At 42.5% G+C, this 26,673-nt stretch overlaps 1 protein-coding gene across 2 annotated transcripts; it reads left to right on the top strand.

The window, feature by feature from the left end:
- Positions 1–3,955: 3,955 nt before the first annotated feature.
- On the top strand, positions 3,956–12,146 carry LOC147430109 (glucose-1-phosphate adenylyltransferase large subunit 1-like). 2 transcript variants are annotated; one of them, XM_086496272.1, is made up of 16 exons: positions 3,956–4,479; positions 4,548–4,605; positions 5,694–5,816; positions 5,928–6,101; positions 6,284–6,376; positions 6,492–6,575; positions 6,658–6,713; positions 6,857–6,950; positions 7,097–7,209; positions 7,294–7,366; positions 7,448–7,528; positions 10,821–10,907; positions 10,984–11,088; positions 11,172–11,278; positions 11,362–11,422; positions 11,512–12,146. In XM_086496272.1, exons 1-16 carry the CDS (start codon positions 4,346–4,348, stop codon positions 11,611–11,613), a joined length of 1,545 nt encoding a protein of 514 aa, XP_086352398.1. In that variant the 5' UTR covers positions 3,956–4,345; the 3' UTR covers positions 11,614–12,146. The 2 variants fall into 2 exon arrangements, with proteins under 2 accessions (XP_086352398.1, XP_086352397.1); XM_086496271.1 differs by having other exon boundaries at positions 3,958–4,605.
- Positions 12,147–26,673: the final 14,527 nt, after the last annotated feature.

Below are 26,673 nucleotides of genomic sequence, written 5' to 3'. Positions count from 1 at the left end.
ACCAAAAGAGAGCTGAAAAATGTAGCTCCTAAATTGTATCTCAAATTAGGTTTTTGATGGCACGAATGGCTTCGGTGTAAAACCCTAGGACACCTACTGAAAACGCTCTCAAAATGATGAATTTACCGATACCAAAGTCGGAACCTTGTTTGCAATCTTGAAAGTGCGCGCGCATGAAAGCGATTTCGGGAATGAAACAGCTTTGATACCAGATGAAGGAGAGAAGCCCGGAGCACAGTGAAAGAGGAAGATGAATATGCACACACACTCACACACACACCACCATAGCCATACACACAGGTTGGAGGGGGGAGAGCCGACACACACTGTGTGCCTCCTTTCTTTCTTCTCTATCTTATGCACTTAGGCGCAATACACACTCTACTTTGTGTTAGTGGCTCACACAAGTGTATAGCTATACACTTAGGGTTAGTAGTAGTTAGTGATAGGCAGTCGGCCACATGGCCATTAAACCCAACACCGTTGCTTTCTTCTTTTTGTTATAGCTTCTAATGGTTTGGGATGGCTTGTACATGCCTCTTCAAGTAGAAGAAAACCGAGGGTATAAAAGTTCTTGGATGTTCCAAGCACTTGTGTCTTCAACAGTTGGTTGATGATACTAATGCTTTTGTTGAGTAATCATGAAAATTCAATACATAATTTTTGGGAGTGTTTACATATATTTTCTCTAGCAAGTGGATTAGTTATCAATCATAGCAAGACAGGGTATAAAACTTCCAATGATTTTATAATAAGAAAATAATCAGTGAAGCTAAGTGTCAACCTCTAGGGGAAGAACAATTTTTTGGATTGTTAGGTATTCCTACGGGTATCATTGTCACCATAAAACAAAGGTGGAATTGGGTGATGGATAAGTTCAGAAGAACTACCTATAGGTGGCATGCACTTCAACCCTCTCTCTCAGCCAGATATTTTGTTTTAAATCATTCTATTTTACTCTCATTAACTTATTTTTTGGCATGTTGGAAGCCTTCCAAGGCCTATATCAATACAGTCTTAGCCATTGTAAGAAGATTTCTATGGGGGGGTAATGAGGAGACTATGAATCAAGCTAAAGTATCTTAGAAGCAATGCAACAAGACAAAGGAAGACAGAGGACTTGGCCTTCTTGATTTTAAAAGATTAGCCACAAAGCTAGCTGCCAAATGGATTGCCAGAGTTGCAATTTCAAATAATTAATGAGCTAAACTTGTTATTAGAAACATTAGTAAGTCTGTTATATAGGGAAACAAAGCATGGAAGGATCTACATTGAAGGAACTTTTATTCTCTCATGCCAATTTGATCCCTAAAGGCTCAATCTTATCTTGTAGGATGGAGATCAAGGAGAGAATCGCAGGGCGTATGACACCTTCCAAGAGGCATATGGAATTTTTCCTTAATGACTCTATTTGGCTAGGCTACATTATAGGTGCAACCAGCACTGTTATGCTCTATTAGAGTTCACAAAATGCAGGTGTGATACTGTGGAAGGATGTATACAAAGAGGGAGTAGTCTTCATTAAGAAAAGACAATGCTTACTCTTTTTGACTTAACGACTGCTGTGTCCTCTTTTGGATAGGATAGAAATAGTGAAGAAGACAATTCTACCATTCAAAAGACAGTATGATACTATGGATCTTCTAGGATGTGATGCTGGGTTGATCTACAAATTTACAAAATACCCTTAGTATGACAAAGAGGAGCTGAAGAAAAAGCTAGTGGACCTACAGATAGTTATGAGGTAATTTTCAGAGCTTCCACACAATGTCTAAAAGCTATAAAAAATATATTAAAATTATGAAGAAAAAATTTCTCTTCGATTCTTCCCTGTAGAGAAAGCACAATATGCTGATGTGGTGGATCTTACATCAAGGAATTTGGAGCAGTGCTAGGGCTAATAATGTTGGAGTAAGCAATGGTATTTGTCCTAAATGCTTAAGGGAAGTTGAGACCGTAACTCACTTGTTCTTTTGCTTGTCATGCCAGCAAGAAAATCCTCACATGAAGCCATCGGCTTTTCGCTACAGTTCAATCAAATGCTTTCACTTAGCAAGAGGTGATTTTGGGAATCCACAAAGGATTGTATGCTGCATTATGGCATACCTTCAGATCTTGTTTACTTTGGTGAATCTGGACTTAAAGAAGTGCAGCCCTCTTCAATAATTCTAGACTATGTGCTACATCTATGCTTAGAATTGAGTTAAGACAAGTTTACTGGCACTTCTTCAGCAACATGAAGAAAGCTACTCACCTTATTCTTCATCAAATACAAAGATAGACACGATGATTGATTTGGTCTAGAGAGATGGCTAAGGTTTACTCTCCCACAAGAGTTCTAATGCTTCGAGAGTGGAAGCCCTTTGTGCTCAATTGATGCGTGAAAAATTTCTTTCACGACTTGTACTACACATTTTGATCAAGTTGATCTCCGTTTTCTTTTGGCAATCATCTTGGTTGCCGAGTGAGGTATAATATGTAAGGATGCCCCTTTCCTTATCTTTGGGGCTATTGTATACATTTTTTCCTCTTTTTTAAACACTTTCTGTCCCCCAAAAAAGGACCAACGGGTCAAAGGTAATGTTTATGAAATGTGTGCCTCAGCTTAGCCTTGAGCTGGTTGAAAATCAAGATTAGCCGGTTGCAATTGATGGTAAAGGGGAAGAAAACCAATAATATACACTAGGAAATAGTTGAAAAATCGTGCAAATTTGGAATTTTCTACTTGTATTTTCAGTTTGAATCTGTACAAGGAGGAAAAACCCGATCGGTTAGGAACTTAGCAGAGGTGTTTATGTGCCGACGTGTTGCGCAGAATTCAGGCTGCTTACACACCGCATGCCCAACCTTGGGCATGCAAACGTGGAAGCCAGCCAGCTAAACTTATTGGCTGCGAAAAAGCAACATCGGACAAGTTTTAGGACATGTGCGACCCCCTGCCCAAGGATGGGCAAATATCGATATGTTGACAACTCAGCAGAGCGTAAAGAATGAACCAATAAGGTACTCAGGTGAGCTGAACGGGACATCATTTTTTCTAGGGAAAATTACCAAAATACCCCTCTAATTTGTAGAAATTCCCAAAATGCCCTTCAAATTTTCCAAAATTCCCAAAATACCCCTGGTTGTGAGAGTAAATTTATCCAAAAATTGGAAAAATTGTAGCTTTTTATAAGAAGACTGATTGTCTATGAATACAAGATACTAAAACTAGAATTTGAGCTGGTTATGTAGGCTTTGGAGATGAATTGCTTCATTATTTTTAGACATATTTGTCTTTTTTTGGGAGGTAATTTGTGGCAAATTACATGCTAAGCACTAAAAACGGATATACATTGTCAAAAAAGAATAAAGATTAGGAAATCGTGAACAATCCAGGTAAACTAGATACAAGGGTATTTTGGGAATTTTTGAAATTTCAGAGGTATTTTGGGAATTCCATAAATTAGAGGGGTATTTTGGTAATTTTCCCTTTTTCCTAAAGCCCCCCCCCCCCCCCGGGCAGGCAGTGTGTAAGCAGCCTCAGAGAAGTACCAGGTTAACTCAAAGAGGAATCTGTGAAGATTCCTTCTAATTGAGTGGAGTTGGACAGAATATAGTTTTGATTATACTTTCTATCACCTAGCATCGTATGTGACATTGATTTCTGACTCAGATATTATTCTACACGGTTACACAGTGCTAGATATTCCCAAGGCCCATAAACCAGTGCTTTTACAAAGTTCACGGTCTCCAGCTGGGGCCCCATTTTGACGCCACGTTAGTGCGCTTTTCAGGCCAATCTCCCGACAGAAACCTTTTAATATGCCACGTGTCTCGCTTTTGTAGGACCAACGCTCACCAAAGCGGGGCACGTGGCTTGCTGAGATGGATTGGCACGTGCGCACCGCTTATTGGCTTTTCGGATGCCAACGGTGATCTAACCAGTAAATTTCAACCGGGAGTCGCTCTTTGCATGGGAATGCAAACTCGCGAGATTTAGCGTAATCAGTTATAGCAGGAAAGAAGAGCTCTCTCTCTCTCTCTCTCTCTCTCTCTCCATCCAAGCCAGCTCTTCTGTGTTGAAGAGCTTGGGTCTCATAATTTCTCTGTGGCACATTTATCATTGTGGCGCCATCACCTCCAACTAGGCTATGGCGAGCAAGCTTCTTTACTGAATTTTCAGCATTCGATCCGTCTTTGCGCAGCAACATTGAAGTTTCCCTCTTTTACTACAACTTCTTGAATCATTTCCTGATCCCGTAACAGGAAACCTTGGCGCTCTACTCCCTCTCAAGAATCCTCCCGCGACTTGGTTTGTAACCCGATCGTATTTCATCCTCCCTTTCCCTGAAGGCCTCCATGGATGCTTCTTCTGCTTCTACCTATGCACAGAACATGTGCATTCAGAAAATATCCATGCAACCCCGCACTGTCTGCCTTTCTCGGCCACCCTCGTCTTGCATGTGCAGCAAGTCAGGATTTTTTGGGAGCAGAGAAGTATGGTCCTTCCTTCAACCTTCGGCTTCCATCAGCACGCAACCTCAGAATGTTTTTCCTCCTCGCAGGATCGACCATAAGGTGTTCGCCTCCTCTGTACTTGCCGATATTACAAAGGAGGTACTGGTAAGTACCGTAGTCTGTTGCAAACCCCACTTTTTTTTTTGTGTGAGAGAGAGAGAGAGAGAGAGAGAGAGAGAGAGAGAGAGAGAGAGAGAGAGAGAGACTTTTTTGTCTTTTAATTGGATTAATTTTCTTTAATTACGTAAACTCGAGACTGTTTTCTGAGTTTCTCCGAACATTTTCAGCGCTCAGAAGAACGGTTGAGTGTTTAGTGTATGTTTTCTGAGTTTAATGCCAACATTATGATTGGGCATTCAAGAAAATGCAGGGATCTTGACGTTACAGCTATGACGCCTGTGTTCGAGAAACTTTTGTGTTGGCTAATTTAAGGCTTATTATTAGACCCAAGTTAGTTCAAAAATGTTGGAGAGATGGTGGCTGCAAGAACTCTGTAGGGGGGAAATATTTACATGGTGTGGTGTTGCATCAGCCGAGCAGTATTATCTCTACGTGAGGTGTAACACAGCTTAATAATTCAACAATTTGTTCTCCGGGGACAACTACCGAGTTTGTTTGAAACTCCATGCATTTCAGTGTGCATGGCATCTTAGTTGGAGATCTTCTCACATAGGCTCAGTAAATCGTAACAAACCATATCTGTGGTGTATATTGATGGCTCGAAGCGGTTCATCTCCACAGCATCGCGAGTTGGAGGTCTCCAAACAGGTTTGATCTTTCTGTAAAAATGTTCAGAGTTCAGAAGGTGGACAGATAGTTTGCATGCCAGTTCTCTCTTTCATACAAATGGAGAATTTGCTGGATGTAAGCGTTTTCTGACTGATTTCTCTTCTTGGAGACTTGTCAATACATTCTAAAGCAATGCTCAGGCTTCCACGTGGCTTGTTAGTTAACATCTCAAAGCTTATATCAGTAAGTAGGGCTTTTGTTGTTACATTCTGTGTGACATGAACTCACACTTGCGTATTCTTATGTCTTTTTAACCACATGATTCGCCTTTCAAGGCTTTTGTATGGTACATATGTCATATATGCTATCGTTTTCTTCATTCATTTAGATTTCAACTGGACTTTTTTGAGAGTGCTGAGAAATTTTGGTCTATCCAAATTAATGTTTGTTGTCTTCTGTTTCAGAACCAAGTACCTGCAGCTATGGAAAGGCCAAGAGTGGATCCTAAATCTGTTGTTTCTGTCATTCTAGGAGGTGGAGCAGGAACCCGTCTCTTTCCTCTCACGAAAAGAAGAGCAAAGCCAGCTGTAAGGATACCCTTCAGAGCCTCAATTTTTTTTTTGCGTTATCCTTGGGTGCAGATGAGAAATCAGGCTATCAACATTGCTCTCCTCATATTCTGATCTTCTGTCTTGCAGGTTCCCATTGGGGGTGCATACAGGTTGATAGACGTGCCTATGAGCAATTGTATCAACAGTGGAATCAATAAAATCTACATTCTTACACAGTTTAATTCAGCTTCACTTAACCGACATCTAGCTCGAACTTATTCTTCTGGCAGTGGAGTGCAGTTTGGTGACGGATTTGTCGAGGTTAAAATTTTTCTTTGCTGTACACGATGTTTATAAAACAAACGTAACCTGAGCGGGCGAGCTTTTTTGGGTTCTTTTGTTCTTGTTTTTTCTGGAGCCCCCCGCGTGGGTGGGGGTTGGGGGGAGGGGGGATGCGTGCACAGCAGACACTGTAACATATAGACCATTTATGTCAAAATCAGGTGCTGGCAGCAACTCAAAGACCTGGTGAAGCCGGAATGAATTGGTTTCAAGGAACTGCAGATGCTGTTCGTCAATTCACTTGGCTGTTTGAGGTTAGGAGATGAGAATTTGGAAAAAAAAGTTAAAAGTTAAAGCTGGATTCTTATCTTGCAGAAAAGGCAGCAAATAAATGAGAGACTAATTCATAGCTACTCATCTTGCTGGTAGGATGCTAGGAACAAGAATTTGCAACACGTGCTCATTTTGTCGGGCGATCACCTATATCGTATGGATTACATGGACTTTATTCAGGTTAGCTCTGGTATTTAAATGGTCTTTTAGCAGATTGGGTGCCTGCTTTCATTCTTCTCATCTAGATTTAAATTGGTATCAGAAGCATCAGGACTCCGGAGCAGATATAACAGTTTCTTGTGTACCAGTTGATGAGAGGTATGGGTTATTATTTGTTTTGTTTAGTTCTTTAAGGTCTAAGCAGAAACCAATGGAGGGCATCATGCAAATTGGAAAAGACATAAAGACTGCAAAAGGAAGCTGCCAGTTTCAAGAATGATCTTTGAAAGTGCTTTTTGCAGTCGTGCCTCAGATTATGGACTCATGAAGATTGATGGCAAAGGAAGGGTTCTCTACTTCAATGAAAAACCTAAAGCATCTGAGTTGAAAAAGATGGTAGTTTTTAACAACTCATTTTGATATTGTTGTTTGAATTTCTCAAAGTTGGGTGTGGCTGTTTCAAGTTTTAGTTTGCTAGTGTATTCAACTGCGGAATACGGTTATTTTTGCAATTTGAGGCTAGTGATGGCTTTGTAATGCAGCAAGTGGACACAACAGTGCTTGGTCTGTCTCCACAAGAAGCTCAGGAAAAACCATACATTGCATCAATGGGGATTTATGTTTTCAGAGTGGAGATCTTACTGAAGTTGTTAAGGTTTGTGATAAAGACAAAAACCGCAGTTTTATTGAAGCAAGCAGAACAATACTGTAAGTGACTACCTTAACTTTCTTGTCATAGATGGCGATACCCAACATCAAATGACTTCGGCTCTGAAATCATACCAGCTTCGATCATAGAGAACAATGTTCAGGTTTTGCTATAGTTCTGTCTAAATTTTTTGTGTTCTTGGAGCGTTTAAGCATTATGCTGAACTGAATCTACATATTGCAAGGCGTATCTCTTTGATGATTATTGGGAGGATATTGGAACAATCAAATCTTTCTTTGATGCAAATCTGGCTCTGACAGGACAGGTACTTGTGATTCAAAACTCTCTCTCTCTCTCTCTCTCTCTCTCTCTCTCTCTCTCTCTGGGGTGTGTGTGTGTGTGCGTGCGTGTGCAGGAGTGTTGTTGGTGTCAAATTGTCATTGGGCATACTTGGGGTTTCTTTCTCTTTTGCATTTTGGACAAGCGTGCAACAACAGATTAGCTGACTGATGCTGTTGGGAGACAAACCCTTGTTTAGAACTTAGAGAGAGAATCTCCGGCAGCGCAGCATGGCAAGCCTCTTGCAGGTTGCTTGAGGTGCTATGGATATGATAAGGTGTGGGTGCTGGGGAGTCTTTGAAATAGAGGGGACGAATGAGGAGGTATATCTGTTGCATCACGTGTTGTTAGCCTTTCTCCTAGCTCTCTGTTCATGTGGTCTTTTCTCGTCGCTAGTACATTGTGCACTGAGAGAGAGAGAGAGAGAGAGAGAGAGAGAGAGAGAGAGAGAGAGAGAGAGAGAGAGAGAGAGAGAGAGATGACATGATATATTAACGTCTTCAAAAGGCCAAAATGACCTATCAGACGAATCTGTTACAAACTTGTGAATTTGGTACTGTGTCTGAGTACGAAAAAAGAAATACTAAAATGAATCTAGAAGTGCTACTAGCTCGAACTGTGTGGGGTACGTGTGATCACTAATACAATATGTGTCAAATACAAGAGAAAGATACAATAAGTGATGGATCCATCCTCATTTGTACTTTGGATGTTGAGATAGTATGGCTCGAATCCTTTGTTGTAGTCTCCATCGATGTTGTGAAGCTGCTCTCCTTAGTCGTGGGGTCTCGATCTCCCTAGTTTCAATGCTCGGTCAATGAGAGTACCGCGTGTGAGTATGAGCTGAGCTTTGCAGTGGTGGCTACTCCTCTATTTGTTTAGTGTTTGGTGTGAAGAAATTAGTAATCTATCTCGGGGATTGTCTCTCTCCAGATCTCCTCAGTCAACTATCTGTCTTTGTTAGTTGACTAACTCAAGTAGATATAGGCCAACACATCTCTGATCCTGGTAGCTCATGATGCTCGAGAAGGGTCGGAAGCCTTCTCTAAATAGATAGTGGAAGCGACCCTGTATTTCGTAATACACTGTGCACTGACGTATATAATGTGTCTTCGTCTCTGGCTCTGTTATGGCATAGGCGGCATATCCTGCTAGCTGTTGGTATCCCTTTGAATCTACCAATCTCAATCTCAAGTTGGTGTGAAGATGCCCGTATCTAACCAATGGCACACCGTAACCCATGAGATAGATGTGTATCCATATAGTTGGGACGAATCACAAACCCATCCCGTGTGAGCTGAAGAAGATGCTCTCTATAGAAAGCCATCTTCGTGCCTAACTCATGTGTCGGCTCTATCCATGTCCTCTTGGTGTCCAACTGGGTCAGTGCTACAAGACGCCACGTGCCAATAGAAAAGAACAGATTGAACAGACTTTTAGCACTTCAATAAGAACTGAACTGAAAGAGAGACGACACGCGACACGGAGTGGCGAAATTCCACCCCAGAGAGTATTGGCCCCAAACCTTGGCGCCCCTTTCGGTATTTCTTTATATTGCATCAACACAGTACAAGCCGGAACTCCACGCTCTGCACCTTCTCCAAGAAGCATGCCAGAGAATGAGAGCACATATTTAAATGCCCTAGGCCCCAAAAGCAGTATACATGAAAAGCCTTCAAAACTCAAAAGCTTCTGGTCCAAAAGCAATGCCCAAAAGCTGCTAGTGTGATTTGTGGAATTCCGTACAATTGCCACGTCATCAGTCAACGCAAAATGAGGAGCGTCCTTACAGTTGCCACGTCATCGGTTTTGCGCGCGTGCGTGTGTGTCTTGCTTTATTTTAATCCCTTTGTCACTGGGTCCCCATTGGACGGGGTCCCCATTAATTGGTAGGACTTCTTCTTCTGCTACTTGTTCTCCTTAGGGTTTAGGCCCCTCGGCCGACATCTATAAGTTGGCTCCATTCTTCAGGGCTTTGACACGTCAGCAGTTTGTGACAGTCAGGTTCTGGCGAATGAGTCTAGTAATCTTCACCCGTGTAAGAGACAACTCTGGTGCATCAAGGAAGTACTGGAAGGGAGGCAAACTTTCCATGCTGAAGCCATGTATATTTAACCACGATGATATCTGCGCATACCAGCGTGATATGTCCCCCTGTAAAGCTAATTGTCTGGAGTACTCAAGGGCCAATTTTGGCATATTTGTCTCTGGTAGTATCCCATAAGCTGTGCGTAAAGGAGACTCATCTGGTAAGCGCCTCTATCTCCAAGGGGGGGGGGGCAGCTAACTCCGCTCTAATGATTTTGTGTGGCAAGGGAGGCCTTGGCTCTAATCAGCCGAGAGACCATAGATACCAAGGGCCTCTCCAATACCTCTCCACTCATCCTGACCCAAAGAGGGTCCCCAAACCTGAACCCCATAGAGCATAGTTGAAGGAAGCTACTAAGGTATCAAAGAGCCAGAGCTTTGTTCAGGGTTCTTGTAATTGAACCTGCGAACACGTCCTCTCCAATCCTCCCAAGGCCGCATACGCTCTGGCCAGTCTAGTCTCTGCTACCCTCTTCAAAGAAAACTTTGGCCTAGTGAAGACTACCCCGAAGACGAGATTACAAGATACATGAACCTTTCATTGTGTCCACATCCCCTAAAACTTCTTTGTAAGATCATGGAGAGGGGGTTGTCACATCAAGAAACCTTGAAAGATTGGAACAGGGGCTGAGAAAGCTTCACACACCATGTATTTACTTCTATTACAGGCCGCAAGTGGGGTTTCTGGCTTTTTGCTACACGGTTCAACATTCACTTCAGCTCAACACAACAAATATTGAACGTATATCCCATGCAGGGATATTTTGATGTTGTGTCAAGCTGAAGTGAACGATGAAGCATGTCACTCCAGGTACTGAACATTGAGACTGAGACATAATCAGCACATTGGACATTTGTTCAACCATGGGCTTTAAGAGTGAAAACTTGCTCTTGATGGGTAAGGAATTGTGAGGGTGAAAGGTGACTACATTTGCCATTTATGAAAGAAAACAAATTAAATTTTGATACTCAACTTTTAGAGCTCTTATCGTTTTTATACTAGGTCCCCATTATGACCACTCCGAGCGCACTCCCACATTTTAAAAGTACCTTATTGATGTTACTATTTAGTTTTGATGTTTTAAATTTCTGATGGTTTTGTTGCTTATACCAGGCTTCATACAACACTTTCCCTCAAGTAAGAAGCCTATTTTGAAGGTTTTTGATCAGAAGATTTCTTTGTATTTCAGTTGCCCAAGTTTCGGTTCTATGATGCTGCTAAGCCTATCTTCACCTCTCCACGTTATCTTCCACCAACCAAGATTGAAAAATGCAGGGTAGGGTTGGATGGGCATCTGAAAGCATTTCAAAATCTGGGAAGCAATGGGATCATTGTTTGTCTTGTTATTGCAGATCCTAGACTCCATAATCTCCCATGGATGTTTTCTCAGAGAGTGCAGTATTGACCACTCAATAGTGGGCATTCGGTCTCGTCTTGAATCTGGCGCTGAACTTCAGGTCACATGCGAATGCAATCCCTAATATATGCCGATTCCATGCAATTTGATTAGATGTTATAAAGGCTATTCACTTTGACACAGGATGTGATGATGATGGGTGCCGACTTCTATGAGACTGAAGTGGAAATGGCTGCCCTTCTTGCCGAGGGAAAAGTGCCTATGGGAGTCGGGGAAAATACCAAAATCAAGTATGTGTCTAAATGTCGTCTCTTTTTCTGTTACTCAAATCATATACCAAAAACAAGTTTTCATGATAAAAAGCTTTTGTCAGGGACTGCATAATTGACAAGAATGCGAGGATAGGCAGAAATGTAGTGATTGCAAATAAAGATGTGAGCTCTCTGGACACCCTGCAAAAGCATGCAAATGTTTGTGTGACAGGTTTTTGTACATATGTTAATTCAAAACTTTCAATGTGCAGCATGTTCAAGAGGCGGAGAGGCCGGCTGATGGGTTTTATATACGCTCAGGCATAACAGTGATTTTGAAAAATTCAGTTATCAAGGATGGGACGGTGATTTGAGGTATTAACCAAATGTCATCAAATTGGCACAGCAGAGCATTTCTGTGCTCTCATTTGTCGAAAACTGGAGTATATTACAAAGCTGGCAGGGAGTTAAAACACTAAGCAGTGTGGAGAGATTCTACGTCCAATTAGAAACTTTATGACGCAGGAAGAGATGATTGTTATGTGTTTCCACTGTGTCCATACCCATGATGTATTATTTAACCATTACTGAATATCTATCTCATCATCTCATGTGACATATGAACTGAGCACATACATTACACGGTAATTCCACATACCTAGCCAATAGCCATAAGCTAACATAGTCGATCTTAGTGTTAGATTGCAATGCCGATGGCAAGATGCCTAGTGTAATTGTAGATATAAATTATTGTGGACCTATATCCTTGTTGATATTTCATATAATTCTCCATACCCAATGATAATGCCTACAAAAGAGCGCATGGAGGCATGGTCCTGCTTGTATAAATATGGCTTTGTTAATGAAATCTTAATTACTTGGTGAGCCAAAGGCTCTTTTTCTAGTATCTGAACGTAGAAGCCACCACGTGGCATCAGATTTAATTTTTAAAAAAACATCGTTGCCATGAAAAGCTCTAAATAAAAAAGACTGTGAAAAGCTAGTATGCAGACTCTCTCTCTCTCTCTCTCTCTCTCTCTCTCAAAGTGTACAGAGACAAACCTGCAGATCAACCTAGGAGCTGCTTGGAACCTGCCAACTACAGATCGAACTGCTTCTGAGAGCAATTGAGCAACGTAGAGTGCTTTTTTTATTTTATTCACTTGGTGGAATCGGCCTTCTTTTGCAATGAAGCCTGAATACCTAACTATAAGCCTACCCGCATCTTCCCGGCTCGTCCTAGATATCGGACTCTCTGACTTCGTGGCAGGGAGGTCCGCCCACCGGCAACCGGCCCCATTTAAAAAGGTTTTTAACACCCCGCCCCCCCCCTTGCTTTAAACCATATAAGCGTTTGAACACGGGCTTGAAACAAACCACCATGGCAATGCTAGTGGTTGAGCATCATGCCTCTCACCGTGGGTACTCGAGTTCAAACCTCGTTGATGGTGTTTAATCACCTTTTTGGATTGAGCATTTGGCCTTTTGTGCAAACCAAGGCCGTTGGAAAAAAAACTAAGTGTCGAAAATGACCTGCTCAACCGGCCCAGCAAGTCAACATGCACGCCACTTGGACGACTCTCAAGGTTGTCACATCCTTGAGAGTCCAATATCTAGAGAGAGCCCATCTTCCCCGTGTAGCGATCATAGCAGCTCTGTGTGCAACAAGACCTAGTGGCCAGCTGAACAGTATGTCCAGCTTGAACTACCATATTCAGCTCGTTTTTGCAAGTGTAACTAGTTATGGCCAGCATTATGCCCCTCCAACTATAGCTCATGCAGATTCAACAACCCTGTGCCCTCCGCCATCCTTCAATGTTCATGGAAGTGATATATTGCACTAGGTCCCCATGCCTAATTCTCAAGATTCACATCAATTCTTTTCCGCGATGTTTGTCTGTGAAGTAGCGAGCCGGGAAGAACTCGAAAGGAGTACCGGAGACGTTTTAATTAAACCTGTTATATTTCGTAGATCATAAAGATAGAGGGTACTTAGGATGCTTGTCGATGTAATGGGCTCTCTCAAAGATCAAATATTTCGTGCAATCAATCCATGGCAGAGGTCCGTTCTAGTGCTACTAACACAAGATATCAGATTTCAAACGATGATCAATTGGCCAAATTTGGAGTCGAATCACATGACTAAGGAACACGGGGTCTTTAATGAAGATCACGTCATGGGATCGACGGCAAAGGAGACGCGCGTATCTCGAGAGCGATCGGATGGCCAACCAAAATGCGGCGTCAACGCCTGGCCAGTGACTCGAACCCACAACCTGAGCCATGGCAGCAAGATGAGCTAACCACGCAGGCGCGTGCATTTCGTTGCCAGCAAGGCACAAAATAAACCTTATATGGTGAACTCACGCAGGCAAAAGTAAACTAAGACAGAAAATGTAAACTCAGAAACGTCCGCTTAAAATCGAAAGGCCGAGCTTACCTCTGCTTTTGTGCGCACACTCCCTTGCCATGGATCCCATGACGGGGTCTTCATTGAAGACCCCGTGTTACTTAGTCCTGAGGGTGTTCTGGAGACCCTCAGGACTATATGACACGTGCATGGGGACATGGGATCTATGATGAGAGCATCGAGCGTCATAGATCTTGTCGACACCGCAAAAGTAAGTACCCGAGATTACTTTCAATCACATTTGGTATAAGAGTAATCTCGGTCTCATACCATCACAAAAAACGCACGGATGTTGTGGATAGGACATGGGAGTTGCAAAGATGAGATCGAAGATTCGAGGCTTGGGTGCGATATAATCTCGGTACAAAGTACCGAGATTACTTTTTGTAATCTCAGGTACCCGAAATTACTTTGCCATGCCTGAGATTACTTTTGTAATCTCAGGTACCCGAAATTACTTTGCCATGCCCGAGATTACTTTGTCATGATCTACGTCTCTCCTTAATCCCATCGTAGATCCCACCCCCTCAATGCCCGTGTCACTTAGTCCCCAGGTTTGCAGCCCCGCGTTTCAACTAGAGTCTATACATGTCATATCTATACTATTCTATATACTATACTATCTATTTGATGGAGAACCCTTTTCATGCTCACCAAGTGGCGCAAAAAAAAAAAGAGTCCAAACAGTGCTATTGACTCCTCCGATCTCTTGGGATAGTTTCCTACGACGTTAAAATTCTCGTCTTCTTCTTCTTCTTCTTCTCTCTCTCTCTCTCTCTCTCATCTCACACATGCACTCTCTCTCTCTCTCTCTCTCTCTCTCTCTCTCTCTCTCTCTACCCCCTCAAATTGTCGCCTCGGCTCTCAGCTACCTCTTTGGGCTGCTCCCTTCTTGCCTGCTCTCAAACTGCGGGCGCTCCATCTTGGGCATTGATTCGCTTCCACTTTCTAGCATGCATATACAGTGGCTAAGAGTGCTTCCAATCCATTCCCGAAAGCAATTGTCGTCTCATCTAAAGGCTTTTCTCAACCTACCGTTGTGTCTTATGGAGGTGAGTAGTAGGTAGAGGGAGGCATGTACAACCAAAAAAGACAGAAACAAAGAGACAATGAATTGTTGAGAGCACATAGCTATAGAGATCGGCTTGCAAGCACTAACTAATTAACAGTTTGAGAGAGAGAGAGAGAGAGAGAGAGAGAGAAAGAAATGAACTTGCCATCAAGGTTTGTGCAAAGGTCGTGCACCCTAGCTAGTTAATTAACAGGTAATCTTACGATTTTCATTAAATGAAAGGCAAAAGTTAAAGACGTTAAATCATCCCTTCCTCGTTTAGTAAATTGACTTTAGTATTTGTTTACTAAGTTTGACTGTGCCAATTGTCTAAAGTAGCACAAACTTGCTTTGTGTGAACTTAACAAGTGTGTGTGGTGTGTGCACTTACCACGAAGAGGCCAAGGGGGGGGGGGGGGGGGGGGGGGGGGGGGGGGGGGTGGTTTCTAGCATGCAACGCAAGAGTGGACAAGTGTTTGGCATGTTTGAGTTGCATTAGGATGTGTTCCCACTTCATTGGTCAAGGGTGAAGCATTCTAATCAAGACTAGTTGAACACTAGCATAAGCATAAGAGGGGAGGCTTGTGGGGATTTTTTGCCTCTTCTTGCTCCTCTCACACACTCTCTCAAATGCCCAAGTTGGCAAAGCAAGTTCTCTCTCTCTCTCTCTCTCTCTCTCTCTCTCTCTCATGGGAGCTCTTGAGACAGACTCTATGCTCAAGCTCTTGGCTATGGATGTAAATCCAAGCCAATGAAAGTTTATTCTCTTTTATCTCTATTATTCTATCATACTATGCTATGTTAAGAGCTTGACTATGACAAGTGTATACAAAGAATCTATTCTCTTTATTGAAAAATACTCAAAAATTACTTCTTTCCACTTTCATCTTCCTCTTTCCCCCCAATTTCTTTCTCCCTGCTGGGGTATTTAGGATTTGAGAAGAAGGGTTACACCATGGAATCTTGAAAGACACCACATTCTTAATTCAAGCAAGACTCCATAAGAGCACAAACATGTATTGTAACAAAGCTCTCTTTTCAGAGGATTATAATACAAGTCCTTTTGGAGGGGGGACTACTTCCAAGGTTTGTGCAAAGGTCTTGCAAAGGCGAGAGATGCAAGAGACCATAGCGAGCAGCGGTTGAGGCGTCGTGAATGCTACATGTGGGCATTAGGAAGGAGACAACAATAAGAGACTCTCATTGATGTCCAAATGTGGGCCTCTACCAAAGAAAGACGAGTCAAGAGCTTTTTGAAACATCAATGATCGAACTCGATCAAATTAGTCTTTTGCAACCCCACGTTTCAACTAGACATGCCATATCTATAATATACTATATATAATGGAGCTTAACTATATATATATATATATATAAATAAGACAAGCCTATGCTCCACGTGGCTGCAAATGCATGTAGTCACATGAGCACCTTACTTTCAGCCTTGCAAGCATTTGATGGCCTTGATGTCGATCACGTTTGATGGGGGACCTTGAGTTGTTGAACACCCAACCACCAACATTGGAGAAACGGGACATCCAATGGCAGGTTACCTACACACACTTTTTTTTTTCTTTTTTTGTAATGTCAGATTGAATTACCAATGGGAAACCTCAAGATGAGGAAAACCCATGAAAAATACTACAAAGAGAAAATCAGAAACAATCAAAATATGTCATGCCAAGGGTAGGACTATAGGAGGGCACAGCCCTGGCCAAGGGCCAATACATGCGGTACAGGGGCTATATATAGGAGGGCCAAGGGCCTATATATAGGTATGGTTGGGTGGTTAATGGCATGTTTATCTTCCTATGCTCTTTCACTGGTATCAGAGCTCAGGGGAGAGGGGAGTGTGGAGGAGAAGCAACGGAGATGGTTTTTGCATGGCGAGGAATGGCTTTGCATGCCTTCATGGATTCTCTCTCTCTCTCTCTCTCTCTCTCTCTCTCTCTCAATCGACTTCAGCATGAGGCATGGCCTCTCAAGGGCACTCTCACTCTCCGGTCGTGGAAAAGTCGATAGAGCATGGCCGTGGGAAGGACTGCTCCACAGGTGGGGAAGGCGGGAAGAGAAGCCGACAAGGCATGGCCGTGGGAAGGACTGCTCCACAGGCGGGGAAGGCAAGAAGGGGAAGCCGCAGCATAGGCAGCAACCCTAAGGGGGGAGGAAGGTGGGTTTTTGGTCAGCACCAAATGGTGCGCAGATGGGCTCAGCATGAGCGCGAAGGGGATCTGGGGAAGACCCATCACAGGGGCGGGTGCAGTCAAGCGACGAAGACGACGTTCTCTCTCTTTCTCCCTCTCGACGGCTTTGTCCGAAGCCCCATTGCTCACAGTGAGTTGCAAAATTTTATTTTAATTTTCTGTCTTAAAAAAAAAAAAAAAGAATTTGTTATGATTTAGGGCGCTAAGAGCCAACTCCCACCAAGGGTGTCTCCCAAAGGGATCCTCCCCTCGGTGCATGCCGCCGTCACTCTTGCATGCACCGCATGCAAGACGAAAGACAAGGTCAAGGACAGTCAGCGAAGGGCCGTTTCAAGCTCACCTACGTGAATCCATATGAGCTTAAGCATGCTTCGGCTACGAGCCTTCTATTTTTCGCTTGATTGCACCTGTATATTGCGGATTCGAGGTGAGGAGTGCGGTCAATTATCAGTATCACATTAACATGTACAAGCCTACAATCGACACGTTCTTGAGGAACGCCCTTGCTAAGTAGACATGGACTCGACGATTGTATCCGACACAATCAGTTGTCCATGGGATAAAGCATTCAAGGATTCAAGCGGCGTTGGTATCTGCAAATCCTTCAGCATATTGCGAAGCATATACTCTGACACAATTCCAACTACTCATGTTTTAGCTTGCACTTTACTTTCGAATTAATTATGTCATCATCTGCGTATTGTTGGGTTTGTGAATGCCAACTTATGCCATGATGGCCGTCCAAGGGGTAGGTTGGACTTTATCAAGCAAGGCTTGGATGGTATTAACTTTAGTCACTCCTATTTCTCGGCATGAAGGATTGACTAACATGACTGATCATTCATGTACAGAATTGCATGTATACACCTTCTGCATATGGGGCATATTTATCATTGGAAAAATTGTTTTATGCATGCCATGTTGCATCCATTATTGACATAAGACACATGCTTACCTTGCCAACATAACTCAAGCATGACTTGAGTACCTACCGCACTGATCTGCCACACGGATCATCAGTAGTTCAATTTTTGTGCCAATGGACTCTCAAGGAGATCAGCACACCATGTGGCTCGCCTTTATGAAGGGTGCACAGAGCTCGGCATGGCCGACTTCTTGTCACTGCTTCCAGCAGGCAAAGATGCTCGCTACACCGCACTAGCCAATTTCAATTGAAATTGCTTGACAAGGTCAATTCTCGTTTGCCATGATCTTTGTACGTCAATACCAACATATGTTCCCTACAATTTGCGCATCTTGCATTGAAGATTCCCACAAATTGGACTATGCTATGAGCATACAACCTTGGCGAGGGAATTGCCAATATGATTGTAGGATCTTTCATTACATACTAGACGAGCATATATGATATACGAGGGTGTATATGATACACACGACAATTCTCTCCCGCGCAACGGATAGGGCTAGGCACTGCCTTTGAGAAGTCCGTTTTTCCTTGACACCTCAAGACGACTGGTTCCAGCAGGACAACCAGGTTAGCCAAATTTATGTTTTGTTTGTTTTTTCATAATTAGATATTTACGTTGTTTTCTATGCAAAACAATGTGCTTTGCCAGTTTCACATGAAGCACGACTTCTAGATCGTGCTCAGATACTGCCCATTGACTTGGCATCAAGGGCATTGGCACGCAAATTTGGGAAACGGGTATGATAAAAAATTTGCTCACATTTTAGGTGTAGTGACATCCTGTTATGATGTATCACTACCCATGCAGACTGTGCAAGGCACTTCTAGTTTTGGCTCTCGCACTTAAGACCGTCACAATAGCCAAGGGCTTACAACCTTGCTTGCTAGGCATGCTATCTAGGTGGATTGAACTACACCACATCATGGATTACGCTTCCGCTATAACACCAGACACTTTGTCACAGACAAGATAAGTTATGGATTGTTTGACATGATTTTTGGTTGTTTTCAACGCACAACACCACTAAAAAGAACCTAAAACTTCGACTTGATTCACCGGCAAAGTGCCCTATTCAAGTCATCCTCATACAATCACGACCCCATACATGGTAGATGGTCAAGATTTGACTTGGGTTTTTTGTTTCCTCTCTCAATGTGAGCTTCATACAAACAAATTGTTGTATGCTTATAGAATAAGCTGCAACCTATGCATAAGATGCACACGAGCACATGGATTGGGTACGCACTACATTACGTTAAGAAACCTTCATCAACCCAGCATGCTACCTCTTTCTCTCTCTTTTTCTTATTTCTCTCAAGAATAATGAAAACTTTCTAAGAAGCTTTTGATATATGTTTTGTTTGGGAGTCAGCATGAGCCAAGGTGCTCTAACTCTCAGCTAGAAATTCGCCAAGATACCATTCACATTAGTCTTCCTCAGTTTATCGATTGAACACTAATCGCCGTAAGAGCTATGAGCCACACACAGGCTAGCTAAGAGCCATTGTCAGATCTTGGGTAGGACCCAACTATTGGCATTCCTTGGGTGGTTGTGCTTACAATCGAACACTAGATCTGCCCAGTGGAGTACACATCGAATCATCGACGTTAATGGACGAGCAAGAGTCTTGTCATTTCGGATGATTAGGGTGTCATTTTTGCACTACATGTTTTTAGTGCAACGCTCAAGTTGAGTTTTTGATACTCTTGAACTCACATCAGCTGATCTATACCATGGAGTCTAGAGGCAACAAACATTTGAGACAGCATGACTGTTCATACGAGCTAGGCATCTCAGTTGTGTGGATCTCCTGCTCTCTCTCTATAGCACTACGATTGTCTATGGAAGCACAGTTTTGGGGTAAGACCCAACGGGTGATTACTAAATCACTCCATCGGCATTCAGGATCACATTTTGATCTATACCAGTTGCACTTTCAAGGAAAGACGTCCGCAATCTACCACGGGATAGTGGGCAAATTCAACTTTTCAAGTTGATTCCAATTATTTTTATATACGGTCGACTATGTTGGTTATTGTTACCTGCTAGTTGAGCAGATTCTATAAAGGGTCTTACCAAGGGGTTTAACTACGTAGATTATAACCAACGGGTTTGAGTTACGAAGGCAACACCCAGGGTTTCTAGTGCAATGTTGCTTGGTTTTTTCTCAGGTGGGCGACGTGCTCCTCTGCATTTGAGTACGGGTATCTCCAGGTACGCATCCATTGATTTGGTGTTACTCCATTTCTTGGTTTCTTCAAGTCGTATAAATCTGCTTGAATATTTCTGAGCCATGCCAAGGGCATGTCGGAACAAGTATTTTGCGCCATAGTGTCCAATGTACATTATGCTGTTATGCACCCACACGTCAAATTCGATTTGGCACATGTTGTCACATGGGATACAACATGGTCTAGGGACTCAAGGAGTTCGGTTTAGCCAGTGTGGAGCAAGGCTAGTGAGGGTCCCTCTCACTCCCGTCGTAGAATGTTTGCAGTTACCTCCACACACAAGTACATCTTGTACTTGTAGAATGTCCTTTTTTCAGACATCCTTAGTTGAGACATATTCCACATGTGCCGAATATGAGTCTCTGGGATTGACACTGGCACCACTATTTCACGTATGTGTCATGACAAGGTCCCTAGGTGCTTGTCAAATCTGTTTTCTAGACCATTTCAGCACGACGTATCAAGAGCAATTTCGGTGGCCAAAAATTGTCGGATACTTAAAATGACTTGTTCAGGTACAAGTATTGCTAAATAACATTACAGATGGTTGTTTATACATATAGCAAGGCTCTGAGTGGTTAATGAAAAATTTTCATTGTTGTCCCTAGAAGTGATTAATGTTTCATCTTCTATTATGGTTCAAACATTTTAGCAAGGCTGGAAAATGATTACCACTAAAAGTATTTAGTTTTTTTTTGGAACTATTTACATTCCTCTTTACTGTGTGCTCGCACATCACATTCGCCATAAGTATTGGCAAGGACGATCATGGATATACATGTTCGGATCTGTTTTTTGCTAAATGCATGCACACTAGGTGTTATGGGCACTAGTGTTTAGCAAAGGCTGATTTGGAATGGCATGCGCATTCCTCAAGTTGTTGCTTATGAAGCATTTTGCACTCTATCTGCAATATCTCTATGAGTTTATTTTTCGGTCTACCAATCACTAATAGAGGTCATGGCTCGGTTTGGGTGCTTGTGGATTTTTTAAGTTAACCACAATGGTTATTCAGCCAATTGTTGATTCCTCAACAATGTTCTAAGATATTGTGATCCCCGTTTACCAGCCATCTGGAAACACTGTCTGTAAACCGTGGGTGAAACACACCTCAGTACTGTCAGTTATCCAAAGAGATATGCAGATTACAAAGTGTAATCTTGTGCTAAAAGATATGCAAAGTGTGTATATTAGCACCAAGCAATCCAATTAATAAACATTTGTTGCTCTACTTGGAGTTTGCTTACCATTAGCTAAAGCATGTTTGCGACTAGGTTTAGTCTCTTCATGTATAAGTCAGATTCTCAACCTTGAACACTAGTTATGGTGAGGTTGTTTACTGATGAAATTTGAGAACAAGTCAAGGACTTACACTTGGCTGATGAGTTAGATCAACAAGTTACTTTCACGGAAAGTGAAAAGCGATACTCTTTCAAGTGCATCTTTGTCGTGATAACTCGTTTGGCATGCTCATGTGCGTTCTAAGTGGAGTCTACACAATAGATGGTTGCAAATGGACAATAATGTGCAAAATTGAGATGTTAGTCTTGATTTCATTGAACCTCCTACTGCACCATGTTTTCAGTCAACCAAATAGCTGGATCCATGAGGGATACCACTGTGGAAAACATTAGTGTTCTTATGAAAATCCTACCCACTTTTGTTTTCGCGGACGAAAACGCTTCTCCAAGGGGGGAGTAATGTCATGCCAAGGGTAGGACTATAGGAGGGCGCGGCCCTGGCCAAGGGCCGATCGATACACATGCGGTATAGGGGCTATATATAGGAGGATCAAAGGCCTATATATAGGTATGGTTGGGTGGTTAATGGCATGTCTATCTCCCTATGCTTTTTCAAAATAGAGCTTGAAATGGCTAGCGAGAAGCTCATCCAAGTTATAGGTAACTCGGAGAGACTGTCAGAGAGATGTCTTGAAAAAGGAAACATAGTCCACTTGAATCTGTTGAAACATGAGAGAATTACGTGCTCTCCACACCGTCCAAGGCACCCAAAATCTGACCCAGCTCAAAAAGTATGCATACAGCCGAAGCAATGGCTGAAGTACTCCAAAGATCTAGAAAGGTCTACCAAAATGCATGCCAAGGAAACGCGTGCGAAGAGCTGCAGGGATGCCATCTACAAACTGTAGCGTACGAGGACAAAACCACAATAAATGTGAAATGTTCTCAACGGCTCCACCACATTGAACACATCGCGAAGAGGCCAATCTTTTACATTGCAAGAATTTGCCAATTGGAAGAACCTCAACGATGCATCTCCACATAAACAGTCGCTCCTTCAGAGGCAACTTCGCATGCTACACTTTCATGACTTTACTCCGCCACCATGAAACACTCTTGTTCATATTCCATACCTTATTACAGTGTTCATGGATCCATGAGGATGACTGCAAATGACAATACACTTTTCGTGCAGAAATCGAAGAGAAGAAAGAAATTTAATTTTCCATAACCAGTTGTGGAACAGGAGATATTGAGCCAACCAGATTTTCAATGGTGTCCCACATACGCCTATAGTGCACCCCAAACCCAAAGATAAGAGCAGCCTGTCTAAACGAACGCGCACACACACACACACACACCTCAATTTGTGGGCAGCTAGGCTAGGATGCACCTCAATTTGTGATCGACTTGGATTCAAATACGGGGAGCTGAAGCACATCATATGTCCTCCTCCACTCCTCCACCCCTCCTTGCCTGCATAATGCATAGTCGGCAACTTCATCATGGCATGGTCTCTGGGTGTAGCCCCCTTAGCTACTCTCCTGGCCCATAGACTTGCCCAGGCTGCGTGTGGAGTTTGCGATCTGCATACGCCATTTTATGGCTTGGGAACCTGCTGAGATGGTTTGCCCTGTTGGGGTTTCAAGAGCTGACATGATCACTACATGTCCAATAGAGTGGATGCAGCCACACAGAGCAGTGGGCGATTACGTGCAGCCACATTGGGGATGTGCCACCTTGGCCACTATGTAAGAGCAGTAAACAGTCGGAGGTGCACTCTCCCCCCCCTTTCTTCAACCACATGCTGCTTTTGGCACAACCTCTTTTGCCCCGCTTTCGCTCATGCATTCCGAAATTTCTTCTTGGAAAAGAGCACCCGTGAGAATATGAGGAGATGCTACATTGCTACACCTACTAAGGTTGGTGCTGAGCTCCTGCTCCTCGTAATAGCTATTTTTGCACTTTAGTTACACGCACAGAGAGAGAGAGAGAGAGAGAGAGAGAGAGAGAGAGAGAGAGAGAGAGAGAGAGAGAGAGAGAGAGAGAGAGAGAGAGAGAGAGAGAGAGAGAGAGAGAGAGAGAGAGAGAGAGCAAGCATCCTTATGATGCCTGGATAGAATGGGATTGCACGAGCGAATGCAGATATCAATGTATGATCCTCGGAGAAGCAAAACGAACAAATGATGGTCGAGTTTCCCAATAAAATATCAAGGCAAATGGCCTTTAAAGCGAGTTCTAGGCCTTTAGAAACCTTTATCCGTTATATTCTCTCTTGTAAATCTAGTTGTACATCTTCAAGACTTTCGATCCTTTCTTTATATGCTTCATCACGTTCTTTCAAAACTCCAGAAGGGAAAAGGTGTCCTTACTATGAGTACAATTTTCAATCGACCATCTATGGTTTGGCCACTTTGAACTCCTAGGTGTGGATTGCAATATTCCATGCAAGAAATACATTGCTCTCTGAGAGGACCAACTACTCAGCTGATATTGTGCTACTTGGTATCGGAATCATCGTTGCCATTATCAGAACATTCAACTTGGGGATTGAGGCATCACAGTATTGTGCTACTTGGGGATTGAGGCATCACAACTGATATTGTGCTACTTGGGAATCATTGTTGCCATTATCAGAACATTCAACTTGGTAGATGAGCGAGAGAAAGAGAGCTGGATTTGTAGAAAGGGTGTGCACATGACGGGTTTTCTACATGAAATTTTGTGCATCCTCAAATTGAGCAATATGTTGCCCTGCCATCTTCGCACACACAATGAAGCTTGCACCAGAGAAATTGCTTTCTTTGCAACATCTAACTATATCACAAGTCCTATTTTCAAGGCATGGACGCAACGGATAAAAGGTTCCCACCACGCAAGTTGTTTTTGTCATTGCGAGTAAGTTGAGGACTAATGTGCATAGCATTTGAGCGAGGTTTTTGGATCGCTGGGCTTATGGAGAGGTGGTCGTAGAAGTACGTGGCGAGAGGCCGCTCTTGAGGGGAGAACTTACAGCTCTTGAACGGGTAGTTGGAGCTAAATAGCTTTGCATTCCCCCCATCACTCCTTACCGGCTCATATATATTATTGGTAGGGCGGCTCTAGCGCACCATGGCGGACACTTTTTACATAAAGCTTGAACCTAATTAGATGCAAAGCATGGTGATGACAACAGGCTTCTACGAGCCTTTATGCACTCGATAGTTGAAGGTGATTACAATGATGGCCTGCTACATACCTGACACACATAGGTAAAGTGTCTTGTCAAGCTGATCCTTTTTTAAATCAACTTGGTGCACAACATTTTCTTGGTCAATTTAAAGACTCCTTCTTTTCCATGATTTTCTCCTTCATTTGATGAATTTAGATTGGTGAGAACCCCATCTCACCAAGGGGTTGGAGGGCATACATGACAATGAAGCTATACTCTATAAAAGAAAATTTGCTACTCATTGAAAGTCACGATCTCTTCTAAATTTACGTCAATTTCTTGAATAGCTTCTCTTCTTTTTTTTCGTCGTAGACAGAAGGAGTCTCACTCATGGAGCAGCTTAAAATTTTCAAAGAAGGAGAGGGATCCACATGTCACTCATTGGTTCATTTCAAAGAAAACCTTCCAAAAACATTTAATCTAAAAGCAAAAGTGAAGGATAAGATTTAAAATGTAAAAGTGAAAGGTAAGTTTGTAGGAAATGAAAAGGTTTTTGAAGTCAAAAGACTTTCTCCTCTACAGAGAACAAGGTGAAGGATTAGGAAGGCTTGCAAATGAAGTGAAGGTTGTGGATGTTATGGAAAGGAGTGTTGTATAATAAATGTTTGTAGCTCATATTAGGGGATCCTCTCCACATAAATTTGTAGGGTTCTTGGTGAGCTTTCAATCCAGAAAGTGTTCTTTGAATTGCACTTATTGTAGGATAAGCCCAACATGGTTGTGGCAACAAGGAATCTCTAAGCTGTTTTGAACCGAATATGAAGGGAGGGCCTTCTCCAAATGTAATCACCTATGCTTGCACCTTGAAGGCCTATGGCTTTACACAAGCCTTGCACATGGGGGTGAGAAATCACAATGAAAGTGCTAGTCAAGAACAATTAGAGAAACATGATGTGCTTGGCAATGCTTTGGTCAATGTGTATGCCACATAGGGTTCTCTAATGGAAGCACATAAAGTTATTGTTGAGCTTTCCGTGCAAACTATCGTCTCTTCAAGCACAATAATTACATGATGTGCCCAACATGGATGTTGTAAGGAAGAGCCTCTAAGTTGTTTTAATAGATGCAAAGTGAGGGTTTCTTCCTCCCCAGCTATAATTAATTTTCCTATTGTGCTCAATGATTGTAGTCTCAGGACTATTTGAATTGTGCTCAAAATGTTTTTGATAGCATGAGGGGAAAATATGGAATTATAGAACCCTACAGCTGCATAGTTGACCTAACTCATTTGGCTCAATGCAACTGTAACTAATGAAGCGCTCTAGTATGGATACGTGAGTTTATGTGAAAAGATCAACTCAAACTTTGCATGTGTGTCCCACCTTTAAGGATTGGAACAGGCAAAAGCACACTTTTTAAAACTAGAATTCTTAGGTCATTCGAACTGTGAGATAGTAAAGGTCTACTATAAAAAATCCACTCAAAAGGTATATAGAGAGACGACTTAAAAATGGCGTACAACCAATTCTCTCCAGCTCTGCTACTACCATTATCAATCAATTACAATTTTGACGTAGCCATTCTACGATGAAAAACAAGAGTGGCCACAATTTTGGCCTTTCTTATGCTTTACGAGGGGTATCAAAGATCGAACAACATTTATGACATGATGATGGCAATCTACCTCAGGTTGAAAGCACAATATGGCGGAAACTTGCACAACATGAATGACAATATAAGTTTATCATTCAGAGTTTTTTTGGCTTTGCCATGTCATTTCTAAGTATGCTTCCATCAGAATCACCCATTTCAACCCTTATACATGTATAAACCTTAGGTCCTTTACTGCAAATTGTCCCTCCAAAACAGGATCCATCATCTCCATAAGCTATTCCCAACTTGTGCGTTAAGAAGTGCCTGTCAAATACTGCTGCATTAGAAACATATTGCAAGTACAAGTGCTTAGACTACATTGGAGTCTAGAGATCGCTCGTCAAAGAAAGTCAACAAGCGCACATTTTACTATTTTCATCTAGGTTGTAAAAAGAAAACATGCGAAGTTCCCACAGTACATGGACTGAAAATTGCTTTGCATATACCCTCCCTTTCTGCCTGAAAGGCAATGCCAACAAACACCCATCCAAAGACAAGGTAAACTCAACAAATACCTAGATATGTAGTGTGTACACACACGACTCCTTCTGTAACACGATGTG

This window comes from Adiantum capillus-veneris, chromosome 22, assembly GCF_014529385.1.
Source record: "Adiantum capillus-veneris isolate H3 chromosome 22, ASM1452938v2, whole genome shotgun sequence".
In the NCBI taxonomy this organism is placed as follows: domain Eukaryota; kingdom Viridiplantae; phylum Streptophyta; class Polypodiopsida; order Polypodiales; family Pteridaceae; genus Adiantum; species Adiantum capillus-veneris.
Note: the sequence above shows the minus strand (reverse complement) of the source record. Positions and strands in the feature narration are given on the sequence as shown.